This window comes from Dendrobium catenatum, unplaced genomic scaffold (assembly GCF_001605985.2).
Source record: "Dendrobium catenatum unplaced genomic scaffold, ASM160598v2 fragScaff_scaffold_273, whole genome shotgun sequence".
Taxonomy (NCBI): domain Eukaryota; kingdom Viridiplantae; phylum Streptophyta; class Magnoliopsida; order Asparagales; family Orchidaceae; genus Dendrobium; species Dendrobium catenatum.
In genome coordinates, this window is record NW_021318735.1 from 2,883,958 (window position 1) to 2,899,599 (window position 15,642).

At 36.7% G+C, this 15,642-nt stretch overlaps 1 protein-coding gene across 1 annotated transcript; it reads left to right on the plus strand.

Annotated features, from left to right (window-relative positions):
• The first annotated feature begins 2,072 nt into the window (after window positions 1-2,072).
• Window positions 2,073-3,843, plus strand: LOC110115703. The gene is made up of 4 exons (XM_020849018.1): window positions 2,073-2,368; window positions 2,613-2,796; window positions 2,851-3,430; window positions 3,494-3,843. Exons 1-4 carry the CDS (start codon window positions 2,073-2,075, stop codon window positions 3,841-3,843), a joined length of 1,410 nt encoding a protein of 469 aa, XP_020704677.1.
• The last annotated feature ends 11,799 nt before the right edge of the window (window positions 3,844-15,642 follow it).

Consider the following 15,642-nt stretch of genomic DNA (forward strand, 5'->3'; position numbering starts at 1 on the left):
TTTGTGATGACAAAAGGGGGAGTAGGATGTGGTAGGAAAAACGGTATGTGCTTGTAACATTGAATTTCTAGTGAACTGTTTTTTTTTTTCTCTGAGTTTTTCCTACTTGTGTTTGCCATCATCAAAAAGTGGGAGATTATTGCAAATCTATTTTCATGACTTATGTTTTGATGATTGACGAACACTATTGATTCTCTTGGACTGCATGTTGCTTCTAACTTTTCAGGAATCGAAGATCGGATGAATAAATGAAGCCAGTTCAAGATTGCGTAGGTTTAGGGTTGAGTCAGTCTGTACTTTGTTTTTCCTCTTTTTGAGACTATTTGTAATGGTCAAAGAGATTGATGCTAAGTAACCCTACACACACACACTTGAGAGAATTAGAATTTCTATTTTTACTCATATCGGCCAGGACGATATTTACATCGTCTTGGACGATCAGGTTTAAAACAGAAAGTTTAAATATGGATTCTTAATTAAGGCAGCCGTCATTAACTGCTCGGCCTGGACGATACGTGTATCAGCCAGGATGATAAGCTCAAAACAGATAGAAGTTGCCGCCATAGACAATTTAGGTATACTGTATTTTTAAATAATCGGCCAGGACGATCATTGATCGGCCTGGACGATATTCACAAATTATGCCTTAATTTATCAGGAAATCAAGGGAGTAATTAAGGATGATTGATACAATCATATTGTCCTTGACGATCACAGGATCGGCCAGGATGATCTATTCAAAAACCTTAGTTACTTCAGGACGATAAATATCAGCCAGCTTGAATTCAGAGTTATGCTCTGGACGATTTTCCTCTGATTTGAACTGATCGGTCAGGACGATCGTGAGATCGGCCTGGACGATCAAGCCAATTTTAAATCATCGAAGTTTGCATTCAGGGCGATGCTCTTGCAAATCTTCTAAGTTTTATACTGATCGGCCAGGCCGATGTACATATCGGCCTGAACGATATTGTCGGCAACTTGCAATTAATGAGCTCCTTTGAAGCTCTTCTATTTATGAGCTCTTTTTCAACATTTTGAACAACCTTTGGCTGCTACCTTGACCTGAGAAGGCCTTGACGAGAGAAAGAGAGAGAGGGAAAGAGAGAGGATCTTGTGAGGGGGAGCTTGTGAGGGGATTCACAAGGGTTGCTTCAAGGATCGCTCTGCTTCTTCTTCATCTAGAGTTTCTCGTCCGTGGAAGGGTCGGTAGAGGTAAGGAGTCAGCATCTAGTTGTGGTTCTCTGCCAGCTTCAGGAGGAAGTAAAAGGAGATAGGTTCTCTGCCTTGCCGGGTTGGCAAAAAGAGGTTCTTTGTGAGGGCTTCTCCTCCTAGCCGTGGGGGCAAAAGGAGAGTCACGTTTGTAGTGCAATACTTGGAGGGTGCCTCCAAGGAGTTGACGTAGTTTAATTTGACCGAACCACTATAAATCTCTGTGTTATTGTTTTCTTGCTTCCGCACTTTAATTTTCGTATTGTTTATTTTTCTCGTGGTGTGATTTTGGTTTATGTGATTTTTGTTCTTTGTGAAAAGAATTTTTTAAAATACCAATTCACCTTCCCTCTTGGTTAGCTTGGGACTAAGTTCATAGGGCTTAACATCCCTAACAAACTAACAGACTTATTGGTGGTATGGATAGGTGGACTTCCGCATTTGATCTGAATTCATTCAAAGGTATCTCTGCACCAGTGTGGATTCGACTACCATGTCTACAGCTATATTGTTGGGATGAAGATAGCATAACAAGAATTGCTTCTTGCTTTGGATCACCTATGTATGTGGAATGGAATACATTCCGGTGGAGTAAACATGAGTTTGCTTGTGTTTGTGTAAGAATTGATTTGGAGAAAAAACTATTGAATGGTACGTGGGTTGACGGTTCTGCTTGGAGATTTTTCCAACGGGTGGAGTATGAAAAAAATGATCTTATGTGCTATCAATGCGGAAGAGTAGGCCATGATAAGAAGGTATGTCCGGAAAATGTCACTTTAATGATGAAGGATCAAACGTTAAAGAATATGGATGCTGACAACGGGCAAGACAAATTGGCTGGACATGACAGTAAATAGTCCATGGTTAGTACTAAGTATGGTCCTTGGATTCATGTCCAATTCAAGAACAAACGAGCTAGAAGAAACATTACCAACAGTAATAGTGTAAAGGATATCGGGAGCAAACCAGATTATATAGTTTTTGAGAATATGCAAGTTACACAGACTGAAGAGATCCAGCTGCAGGCAAAGACTGACTGTAATGTTGATAAAATAGGGGGAGTTCTAGGGATTCTGAAAATGAGATTTGTGTTCATTCAACAAATCGTTTTGCTGTTCTGGTGGAGAAGGAGGAAGGAGAAATTGTGGGTAACGTTGTAAGTAACGTTAAAGTGGTAGACAAAGGCTTGGAATCACTGGATTCAGAGGTAAGCCATAATGCACTAAATTCTGGTAGTGGTGGTGTCAAGGTTAAGCTAGCCAAATAATTGAAATCATTTGGACCTGTAGATAGAGATTATCAAAAAAAGAAGAAGAGGAATGGAAGGTTGAACCCAAACAGCGGGGGGAGATCCTCTATACCTTTTTAATTATGTCTTCAATTCTTTTTTGGAACTACAGGGGAACGAGAAAGAAAGAAGCTTCCTTGTATCTTAAGGAAATGGTTAGAGATGAAGATGTTTTCTTTATTGGGCTTATGGAGACTAAATTGTCTAGCATTGATAGAAGGGAGGTTGATTGTCTTATGGGGAATGAATGGGATTATTTTCACCAACCTGCTATTGGGACCTCTGGTGGTATTTTGGTATTGTGGAAGATTAAGTTGGTGTCTTTTGAGGTTTGTGAAGCCTCTTCATAGGTGATTATTAGTAATCTCTCTGTTCCTAGCTTGGGAATGTGGAAGATTGCTACTGTTTATGGGAGTCGTTGTTACAAGGAGAGGAGTTGTCTTTGGAATCAGTTGGAAAAGAGCATGGAGAATTCTACTCCTTCTATTATAGGGGGGGACTTTAATTGCAATTTAAATAAGGATGAGAAGAGAGGAGGTAAGAGGTTCTTATTTTCTGAAGGACCTAGAGAAATGAAGAGCTTCATGGGGAATTCATATTTTCATGATATTGGTAGTGTTGGGCCAAGATTCACGTGGTGTAACAACAAAGAGAGCACTTCTCGGATATGGGAAAGGTTGGACAGATGTATACTGAATTCGGTGGCTATGCAGAAGCTTCCTTTTGTAGTGAACAGACATTTAGCGAGGATGGCGTCTGACCATTGTCCTATTGTGATTAAGATGGATGAAATGGTGCGGCTTAAGTCGAGAACTATTAGGTTTGAAGATACATGGAGATCTTATCTTGCGGCTAAGAGCATTGTTTATCATTCTTGGAAGAAGAATGATGTTGGTGATGAGTACACAATTTTACAAAAGAAGCTTAATCGTACTTTGAAAGCTTTACTTTTCTTGAGTAAAAACAAATGCAAGGACTTCAATGTTTTAAAAGAAAAATTGAAGAAGGAGATCCTTGATTTGCATAATAAGGAAGCTTTGAATTGTAATTGGTCTGCTGATGACATTTTTGAGCTTAGAAGCAAAATACATGAACTCAATGTTACTTTGAGAAGACTTTCTACTTGGTGGAACCAAAGAGCTAAGGCTAGGTGGCATGAGGAAGGTGATGCAAACTCCAAGCTTTTTCATAGTTTTGCCACGGCTAGAAGGAATGGGAATCGTATTTTCCAAATTAAAGATGAAGCAAACAAGTTGCAAGAGGAGCAGGATCAAATTGAGAATGTCTTCATTAATTTCTTTGAGAAGAAATGGAAGTATAGGGAGTGTGAATTAACGGGCTAGCCTTCAGTTATGGAAAATCCAAAATTAATTGTTGAAGATATGGAATTGTTAAATACTGAATTTACTGAGAATGAGCTACAGATTTCGGTGTTTCAGCAAGGGAACAATAAGTCTCCAGGTTTGGATGGCATCACCTCCTCCTTCTACAAGAGTTATTGGAACATTATATGGGAAACTCTATGGAATGCTGTAAGAAGTTTCTTTAATTCCAGCCATATGAATAAGGAATGCAAAGACACCTTGATTGTCTTAATTCCTAAAATTAAGAATCCATTGACTCCTTCAAATTATAGGCCCATAAGCCTATGTCAAATCAATTTTAAGATAGTGGCTACTATGCCTGTTAACAGATTGAAGAAGGGCATTTCTAAGATGATTTTCGAAGAACAAGTTGCCTTCATCCATGGAAGGTCCATTGCTGAACATTGTTTGTTAGCTCAGGAGATTTTTCACAAGTTCAAAATCTCAAAGAACAAGAAGGGACTGATGGCTGTAAATCTTGACATGGAGCAAGCTTATGATAGCATGGGATGGACAACTCTTCGGCATATTTTAAGTAGGTTTGGTTTTCCTACTGTTTTCTCTAACCTTCTCTTGGAATGTGTTGTAGATGTGAGATTTTTCGTTATTATCAACGGGAAGAATTCTGAATGGATTAATGCCCAAAATGGATTCCATCAGGGATGTCCACTTTCACCATACTTATTCATCATGTGTTTCCAATTGATTACTAATTCAATAGAGCAAAGGGGGAAGAGTCTTGGCATTCAAATTTCAAGTAGAGGACTGAAGATTACTCATTTGCTTTATGCAGATGACGCTGTCATTTTTTCTCATGCATCTGTTTAGCTTGCTAAATCTATGAAGACCATTCTGGAGAAATTTTGTAAATGGAATGGGCAAAAAATTAATGTTAGTAAATCTCAGTTGCTGTTTGGGAAGGTGGTCAGCTATCGTATGAGGAAGAAGATTGGCAGAACTCTTGGCTTCAAGATAGTGATGGAAATGAAATACTTGGGAGTGAAGATTTCACTTGAAAGAATTAGAATGGCTGACAATCAAGAGATTCTAAGCAATGCCATGGAAAGACTTAATGCTTGGAATATGAAATCTTTATCCTTGGGAGGTAAACTGATTCTCATAGAAAGTTCTTTGCTTTCTATGACAAATTTTTTAATTACCCATTCTTTGGTACCTATGAGGTTATTACATGATTTGGAAAAATTGTATAGAAGCTTTATTTGGAACAATAAAGATGGAACTAAGGGAATGCATTATATTGCTTGGAGTGATATTTGCAAACGGAGGTGTTTGGGAGGATTGGGATTGCATTCTCCTCTACATAGTATTGGGTCTTTAAGATCCAAAGTGACATGGAATTATATTCATAAGCCTTATTCTTTGCTTCATCATGTTATGAAGAGTAAGTATGGTGATAATGTAATGAAGGGAACTCAAAGGAACATCAGTTCAAATGCCTGGAAAATTCTGTTGGATGGGGGGAATAATATGAAGATGGCGGTTCGTTGGAAGGTGGGTATAGGAGATAAAATCAATATTTTAAATGACACTTGGTTGCTTGATAGGTGTATTAATCGTTGGCCTACTTTTGTGGATTGTAATTTCCTGGATGGTATGAATGTGCAGTAATTGATATTACCTAATGGCATGTGGGATTCTGAATTGTTACATAGAGCATTTCACTCACACCTTATTTCTTTAATTACTCAAGTTCCAATTGAGCATGGTGAGGAGGACAAGATGGAGTTGATGAAGATGTCTTCGGGTAAGACTGTGCCTTCCATGGTATATGAACAAATGTGGCTGAACAAATGCAATTTGGAGGATGTGGAATACTTCAGCTGGATGAAGAATTTGAAGATGAATAAGAAAATTGAAATTTTCTGGTGGAGACTAGGCAAATCAGCTATTCCAACTAATATGTTTCTCGTGAACCGCATAATTTCATATAATACTCTTTGTGTTAGAGGTTGCCAAGTTAATGAAACTTATGAGCACATTATGGTGCATTGCAAGTATCTGATTGAAATCATTATGAAGATGCAGGAGTGGGGTATTTTTATTCCTGTTTTCCATTCACTGCACTGCTATTTGAAGGACTTAAAGAAGATGTCTGCACAGAATTTCGGGATTGTTCGGGTGTACTGCTCTATTGTATACTCTTGGAAGAACCGAAATGACATTAAGCATGGTAAGGCTGCTATGTCATGCTCCATTGTAGCTGCTAATGCTCTATTTTTTGAAGTCTCCAAATCTGGTCTATTTCTCTCTAGTTGGGGTACTAATCTCCTTAGGGAGTCTAAAAGAACTTGGTACCCTCCACCGAAAGAATGGATTAAGGTTAATGTAGATGCATCTTTGACAAGCTCTAATTTGTCTGGTATTGGAGGAATTTTCCGTGACTACAAAGGATGTTTTATTAGTGCCTTTATAAAGAATGGAACTCATTGGGATATTGGTTATCTTGAGCTAGAAGCAGTGCTCACGGTTAAGGAATTTTTGAAGACCTGGAAGTTGGAATGCAAAGGGCTAATAATAGAAAGTGATAATATCAATATTATCAAATTCATTCATAATTTTTTAAAGAAGAATACGGAGAATGTGGAGAAGTGGCCGCACAAGAATTTATGTTTTTTGAATGATTTCAATAAAGTTGTTCTCCTCCATGCTTATAGAAGTTGTAATAAAGTAGAAAATTGTTGTGCAACTATGGCATTGGAGAGCAGTTTCTTCTTTGATAGCTTTTCTTTTGATTGCATTCCTCCTTTGTTGTTAGGCTTAATCAAGGAGGAATGTGATCCTTTCATTACTTGTACTTAGTTTCCCTTTTTGGTTTTAATGATATTTGATGCATTTCTTTCAACAAAATATTGCTCTAATTTATCAATGTTCCATTCTACAATTGAAAAAAAAAAAATGCAAAAGCTATATCATCTTTATAATCTCTGGAGCTATAGCACAAAATTTGAGCGGTCGATGGAGATCTACGGCTTGGATTATGTATTCAACCTTCCGAAGGAGCTTGAGACAATTGTGTATTTCTGACATGTTCCAGGAAATCCCACTAGTAGATCTCAACCAAAATACATGTGAAGGATCAGGATAACATAAATCATTAATCCAATAGCTTGATTTTGGTTGGTTGATAGTTTTCTTTACACTTGACCACCACTACCTAGATAGGAGCTCAAGAAAGGATTTTAACCATGTAGAAAGCCCAACGATTAGGTTTTTCTATCAAATAATCTTTAATGAATGAGGGAGAACAGGTCTCCTTCAGAAAACAGGATTGGTGGATGGACGCAGGTATGACTTTGAGCAAAGGGTAGAGAGATTTCTCTGGAGTTCACTTGGGACCGAGGCTAGAAGGGGCTAGGAAGCTAGAAGATGTTATAGGATTTCTCAGGGAGCATTAGGGAACCTTTTCAAAATATTATAATTGAATGGGGATGTTTGGATGAGGGAGCCCTATTTAAATGGCTCACGCGGACATAGAAGGATCTAATGACATTAGCGGACAGTTGGATGGATTCCAAGTTTATGGGGACATCATTCTAGATCCTCTTGAGCTCAAGCCTAGTGAAGTTAGGATCTGGAAGCCTTCGAGTATAGCTTAAGAATGGGGGGACCACCGAAGCTAATTTCTCATGTACTCTGGCCTCCGCCTGCCAGGGGCTGGCTCGAGTTGAGCTAAAAAGGCATCAGGATGTGGCGAGCTCAATATTTAGCTTAATTAGGTAGTAGATAGCCCAATTTGATTAAGTGGCTCAAGTTGACCTAAACTTGTATAGTTTGGATCTATTTGCGTGCAACCCAGGTTATACCAGATGGACCTAGGTTGAGAATTAGCTCAACCCAAGGTAATTTTAGCCAGTTTGGGTTAGACTAATTACCAACCTATGTTGATCCTAGGGTTGGGTTAGCAAGGGAAGGTGTATTGTGTAAAGGGAAACCTAATTCCACCATTGGTTTGATCCAATAAGACTATGGGTTGGAATTTGGCTCAATGGAAACCTCACTTTGGACACTTGTGTCAACCCAAATGGCTAAGACAAGTCGGCCCAAAGCTAGGGGCTTTACAAAGGATATCTTGAGAGCCCAATGGGTCACCGCATAGGTTTGAATGGGTTTGGAAAGGACTTGGTCAAAACGTTTAAAAATGTTGTGTGGGTGGTTTGATCAAACTTGGTTAACCAAGATGGCCTAGGGTCAAGGGTTTGGTCTGATGAGTTCAAATTGATCATATGAACTTAATGGAGGTGGTTTCAAGTCAAGGAGAGCTCATTTGCTTCAAAATGGATGTTTTAACTCTTAAGGGCCACTTTGGTCAACCATGGTTGACTTGGTCAACTAGGTCAAACTAAAGTTTGGGTTTGCATCCGTTATGTTCCATATGATATTTACGATCCATTGGGATAGATTTTAAATATTTATATGGGAAGACCATGTTGAGTTTTTAGGAAAAGACCAAAAACCCCTTTAAAGGGTATTTTAAACATTTTGACCATTAGTCAACCTTGGGTCAAACTGGGTCCAATAAAGTATAGTTTATTGATTAAAAGGTCATAAAAAGTTCATGAGTTTTGTTGGAGGGTTTGGAAAGAGTCCCAAAGTCAAACCTCACTGGATAGCAAGTCTAGGTGCATAGGATGTAAATATTTAAAGGTTTTGCAGCCTTTGGGAATCAATCCAGTTTCAATGGCTAGGAACCTCAGAATAGCTTCAAATTTTGGGGGGTTGATCTTAGAGTCATATCTAAGAAAAGTACGCTTGATAGACCCCAAATAATAAGTCATTTGACTAGGTTTCTAGCTAACAGAAAATTCACCCAAAAAGGGCTTAGGACCTAGGCCTTTAATATTATAATTTGGTTTGGAATGTTAGATTTGGATTTGATTTTGGAGTTGACTGGTTGAGTATGCATTGTCTATATCAATGAAAACCGAATGAATAATTGAGATTGATTGGATAGGATTTAGAGGTTGATTGGAAGTTTGTTGAAAGTTCATATGGGAATTTATTTTAGGACTGAAACTGGATTTGATTAGATATGGATTTGTTTTTTACTAGGACCTATATGGTTGAGAAGTGGACATTTTCAAGTCATTAGGACACAAAAAAGAAACCCAAAGTGGGTCCTAGTGACCTTATACAAAAATGAAGTCAACATATGATTAGTTCAAAAATTCAAAATATTTTTTCTTTCTCTCCTATGGGTGTGTACATGGTGGCCAAAGAATATACACCTCTTACAACACTTCCAATATAAGAATTTTAAAATAAGTAAATAAAAATTACAGACTTTTAACAACTATATTCCAATCATACCCAAACTTGAGTCGTAATTTAACTTTTATTGTGTATGACATACCTAAAATATTATGACACAAAAATATATATACAATATAAAATTGTAAGAAAAATTACAACATAAAAACAAATTCAAGCCTTTATCCCACTAGTTGGGTTGCCTGCATGAATCCTTTTTCTCCATTATGACTGGTTAAAAGTCGAATTCTCATTTAAATCTAATAAAAAAGGATCATTTCTAATATTTTCTAACAAATACTTATTAGGTCTACCTCTACCTTTCTGCAGGGTCTGGCCTTTCAAATAATCAGTGATTGGTTGAAATAGATTCTAGAAAATGAGAATTCATTTGTTGAATATGGTTATCTCAAGCCAAGATTTCTAGTTTCTTTGAAGCATCTGACTTACTTAACATAAGAAAAATCTAATACCTCTACTTTACTAATAGGGTCATCAGAATGGCCGCCATTTTATGTGACCAAGCCATCTAAGGTGACTTTATCTAATCTTATTTTCCACTAGAGCTTCTCCAACCTTTTCGCGTATATTCTCATTTTGTATCCTATCTCTAAGGGTAAAGACACTCATCCACCTGAGCAACCTAATCTCTACAAAACTTAACTCACTTTTAATGGCTAACATTCAGCACCATAAAGCATTGTAGGTTTCACCCCCATTTTATATATTTTACCTTAAGTTTGAGGGAAACTTTCTATCACACAGCAAGGCAGATGCATTCCTCCACTTCAACCATCCAACCTTTTCACCATCACTCTGAATAACAGACTAAAAATATCTAATTGTGTACTCTTATTAATGACTTGATTGCCCAAAGTTACAAACCCTCACTAGGTCTATTAAAACAAAAATTTTACTCTATATATTCAATTTTAGATCTACTCAAGAAAAAGCCTTTAGACTTTAAGGTTAACCTCCTTAATTCAAGTATACCTTTAACTCACTCTCTAGTCTTATCGACAAGAACACTATCATCAACAAAAAGCATAAACCAAGGTACATTATCTTACAAATGTATAGTGAGAACATCCATAATGAAAGCAAAAAAGATATAGGCATAAGGATGATCCTTGATTTAATCCAACTAAAATGGGAAAATACATGGTCAAACTGCCTTATGTTTGAACACAAGTAATAGTTCGTGGGTACTTATCTTTAATGATTTAATATAAGTGTTATTAACTCTTTTCCTTTCAAAAACTCTCTATAGCACTTCTTTTACAACTTTATCATTTGCTTTCTCTAAATTAATAAATATCATATATAGATACTTCTTATTCTCTAAATATGATATCGGGTTGGCTAGCTATTAAGTAAAGCAAAGATCTAATTATCCCTCTAAATTTCTTTTGATAAATAGATTTTCTCTTAGAGTCCTTATCTAACTGAATTAAGGAACTTATAGGTGTATTAACAGGTTTAGCATTGTCCATTTCATACTTTTTGAGGATGTCCTTAACATACTTTGACTGACTAAGAAATGTAACTTCCTCAATTTGCTTAATGCTAAAGCCTAAAAAATAGTTCAAATCTCCCATTAGACTCATTTCAAATTCACTGCTCATTATTTAAAAAAAAAAACATCACAAATATTTTTATTTGTAGATCCAAAGATGATATCATCAACATAAATTTGTATAATGAGTATTTTTTCTCCCAATTACTTTAAAAATAGAGTTGCGTCCACACTTCATTTTTTAAAAGATCTCTCAAGTAGGAAGGTGTTGAACCTCTCATACCATTTAGGCTTAATATGCAGCTAGTAGGGAAAAATTTGGAGAGTTTGTGCCTTATCATGTTATTGGTATTGAGCTAAGGAGACAATGATCTCAATTTGGAAAATTCCATATTACTCTGCCTGGAGGAGGATGGTCTTATGTGCCTTTGAAGACCCAATTTCTCTTAATTCAGTGCTTTCTAGTGGACCCTGGTAAGTGAATGAGCATATCATTGTCTTAGACAAATGGTCTTCTGCATTTCAGCCTAATTCTTTAAAAAGGTTGACGGCTCCGATGTGGATCAGAATGCCAAACCTCCCTTTTCATTGTTGGGATGAAGTGAATGTGTAGAATTTCTTCAATGGTTGGGACCCCATACTTAGTTGATGAGAAAATGTTTCAATAGGGGAGAAGGGAATTTTCAAGGGTATATGTGAAGATGAAGCTTGAAAATAAGCTTCCCTTAGGAGCATGGGTGGAAGGAAATTCTAGCAAATTCTACAAAAAATTTGAGTATGAAAGGATTGGTGAACTCTGTTTTGGTTGTGACAAAATAGGACATATGAAGAATAGCTGTCCAGAAACTATTGGAGTATTAAAACCGGGAGACTATCATTCAAATGAAGCTGTTCAAGGAGTGGTGGCCAAAGTTAAGCCTATTTAAAAAATAGGTAACATAGTTGAAGAAGTAAAGGAGATGGATGAAGAAGGATATGGTTCCTGGATCCATGTAGATTACGGGAGGAAAAGAGGTAAAAATCTTAAATTCAAAAATACCTGGTTCAGGCCAGGGTGGATAGAATCAAAAAAGAATGTGGAAATAAAAGATAAAGAAAAGCATGGCTTCAATCAACATCTGGATGCTTCAAGTAATGGTGCAAAAATCAAATCAAATATCTAATGGTGGTATCTGAATCTCGGGAGGAAGAAGTGCAGCAAGATTCAACTTCTATTCACTATCAGAATGGATCGGAGGATACGCCTGTAAGAAGAGGAGCTGAAGTTAATAATTATATTAACATTAATAATCAATTTGATTTACTGGATCAAATTCCTGAAGAAAATGGTATGCTGAAAATGAGTGAAATGGAAAACTCTACAGCTCCTGTCAATATAGAAGAAGTTGCTACCATTGATAAGAAGGAGGTAGAAGAGGACAAATCTCAAATGAACTTCTCAGGTGATACTTTTGTAACTTCAAAGAGGAAAGGTATGGAGCAACTTAAAGGTTTGGGGCAAATTAAATTAATTCCAAGAAGTAGAAGGATGGAAGGTGAGCTGAAGGAGAACTTGAGGATATCTTCCCCTAATTTTCAATGAATTATTCCACAGGCTTTTGGAATTGTAGGGGAGCAAAAAAAAAAGTAAAGCTTTCCTTTACTTAAAAGAATTTACTAAGGAGTATGGGGTTTTATTTTTTGGGTTGCTTGAAACCAAATTGGCTTTAATTGATAGAAGGGATGTTAATCTTATGAGAGGGATGGATTGGGATTTCTTTTATGTCCCATCAAAAGGCTTATCTGGTGGAATCATGGTGCTATGGAAGAAGAATATAGCTTCATTCAAAGTTATAGAATTCTCTAATCAATTTGTGATTGGAGAATTAGAAGTACCTAGCAGTGGGAAATGGAAGATTGCAACAGTGTATGGAAGTAGGGACAGCTATAGAAGAAGAAATATTTGGGAAAAATTGGAGCAGCATATTTCTAAAGAAGATCTTATGGTAGTTGGTAGTGACTTCAATTGCTTGCTATCAAGAGAAGAGAAGAAGGGAGCAAGGGAGTTTGCTTATTCAATCGTTCCTAAGGAGATGAAGGCATTTATCATCTGCAATGATCTACATGAAGTAGAGAGTATTGGACCCAAGTTTACTTGGTGTAATAACAAAAAGGGAGCTGAAAAATCCTAGAAAAGTTGGATAGGTGTCTTCTCAATTCAGCAGCCACTAATTCATCTCATCGGTTGGTTGTGAGGCACTTGATGAGAATTGATTCGGATCATAGTCTAGTTTTGTTGAATTTATTGAAATTCAATAAATCAAGTGATAAACAGATTAAATTTGAAGAGATTTGGGCATCAATTCTAGCATCCTTTGGAATTGTAAAGAAGGCTTGGGGAAGAAAAGTTAGTGGAGATCCTCCTCGCATTTTGAACCAGAAAATGGATAGAGCTCATAAAGCTTTATTCTATTGGAGTAAAGCCAAGTATAAGGAGTAGAGTCAATCGAAAGAGGAGCTGAAAATTCAGATCTTAAAGCTGCAGACCAAAGAAGCTGAATGCGGACATCTGACTGAAGATGAAGCTTGGGAACTAAAGGTGAAAACAGACTGTTTGAATTCTACTTTAGCTAGTATTTGCACATGGTGGAGGCAGCGAGCAAAAGTAAATTGGCTGAAGGAAGGAGATACAAATACAGGTTTTTTTAATGCCTATGCTAGTGCAAGAAGGAATATGAATTTTATTCATAAGATAAAAGATGAAAATGGGTTAATACTGGAAGATCAAAACCAGGTGGAAAACATCCTCAGCAATTACTTAAAAAAAAAAAATAGAAAGAAAGGGAATGCTCTTTGATGGGTTGGTCTGAACCGCGGAGGACATTAAGGGATGAAGATTCTTATGCTTTGAACAGACAATTTATGTGTAATGAGATGGAGGAGGTTATTCATGAGCTAGGTGGAAACATAGCTCCGGAGAAAGATGGGATTTATTATTCATTTATCAAGGCATATTGGTCTATCATTAAAGTAGATCTATGGAATGAAGTGGATGACTTCTTCAAAACCAGAAGAATGTGCAAGGAGTGGAAAAAAACAATCATTGTATTGATTCCTAAGGTAAAGAATCCTCTTTGTTCCTCCAACTTTAGACCAATCAGTTTATGTACATGAGTTTACAAGAATGCAGCTAAGATGATCTTGAAAAGACTTTTAGTTGTCATTCACAATCTCATTTCGGTGGACCAAGTGGCATTCCTGAAAGGTAGATCTTTATCGGACAATGTTTTGGTAGCTCATGAAATCTTCCACAAATTCTGGTACTCTAAATCTTCCAAAAGTTTAGTTTCTTTTAAAATAGATATGGAGCAAGCCTATGATTCTATGGGTTGGCCAACCTTATGCAAAGCTTTGGATTATTTCGGTTTTCCATCTAGTTTTTCCAATCTTGTTATGGATTGTGTTTTCAACCTTTATTTTTCCTTATCTATAAATGGAAAATTGTCCATTTGGATAGAAGCAAAAAGTGCATTTCATCAAGGGTGTATATTATCCCCATTTTTGTTCATCTTATGTGCTCAATTATTGTCAAATGCTTTTTATCAAAAAAAGGATTCGATTGGCATTAAAATTTCTCCAAATGGGCATTTGATTTCACACCTTTATGCCTATGACATCATGGTTTTCTCAGATGCTACTATGAAGATGATCAAGGAGGTTAAAAATATTATCACGAACATTTGTAGTTGGATGGGCCAATGTGAGAATCAAAATAAATCTGGATTGCTGTTTGGAAAATCTATCAAGAGAAGGAGGAGGAAAATTGCTAGAGCAATGAACCTTAAGGAGATTAAGGAGTTTTCATACTTGGGCATCAAAATGGAGTTAAGAAGACTTTTCAAGGTTGACTTCTAATTTCTTTTAGAGAAAGTTCAAAGCATGTTAAACATATCAGGAGAGAAGTTCATATCCTTGGCCGGTCCCTGGTCAAATCAATTTTACTATCCTTCCCTACATTTCACTCCTCCCTTTCCTTGGTTCCCAAAAGTATTTTGTATGATATTGATAAACAATGTAGGTATTTTATATGGATTAAATGTGATGGGAGAAATGGTATTGACTATGTTAGTTGGGAAAGTTTATGCAAGCTGAAATCTCAAGGAGGAAGAGGCTTGGTACCAAGTGTGAAGAAACCTGGACCTCTTAGAGCTAAGCTAGCATGGAATTATTTTCAAGAAAAAGATGCATTAATGCATAAGCTCCTTATACCTAAATATGGAAATATTATGATCAATAATTCCTCAGGAAACTCAGGTTCAATTGCTTGGAAATTGCTTAGAAGTGGAGAAAGGTTCCTTAATCTGATTACCAAATGGAGGATTGTCAATGGAAGTTCTGTAAATGTATTTAAAGATACCTAGGTTTTAAATAGAAATCTGGAGAAATGGCCAACTTATGTGCAAGATAAAGAAGATTATGATTCCACGGTGGACAAACTAATTGCCAATGGGAGCTAGGATGTTGCAAAGTTAGCTTAAATGTGTGGCCCGAAACTTGCAAAGTTGATAAATGATGTTCAAATTTTGACCGAAGATGGAGAAGATAAGATGGAATTACTCCAGTTTACTCCAGGAAAGACAATTACAGCAATGTCTATGGAGGTTTTCGAAGAAAATTCATGTGGTTTCTCTAAATGGGATTGGCTTAAAAAGATTAAGCTTAGCTCTAAAGTTGAGAACTTTAGGTGGAGAATGCTTTATAAGGCCATTCCCACAAATCAATTCCTTTTTCACAGAAGGCTTAAAAATTTTGAGAAATGCCCATGGGGATGTGAACAAATTGAAGACATTGATCACATTGTTTCGAAATGTGATAAGTTAATTGAAGCAATCCAACTATTGAACAAATGGGGTTTTGGAATTCCTACTTTCATTTCTTTTGAAACATGTTTCGCATGGCTCCAAAGCAAGGATTTATGGTTGATCAATCTTTATTGCAACTTGGTTTATTTATCT

Coding starts and splice junctions, on each gene's coding strand:
- LOC110115703 (XM_020849018.1), top strand. CDS start 2,073: ATGGTTAGTACTAAGTATGGTCCTTGGATTCATGTCCAATTCAAGAAC. Junction 2,369..2,612: donor GAGAAATTGTGGGTAACGTT/GTAAGTAACGTT, acceptor TTGGAACTACAG/GGGAACGAGAAAGAAAGAAG. Junction 3,431..3,493: donor TTTACAAAAGAAGCTTAATC/GTACTTTGAAAG, acceptor ATGTTTTAAAAG/AAAAATTGAAGAAGGAGATC.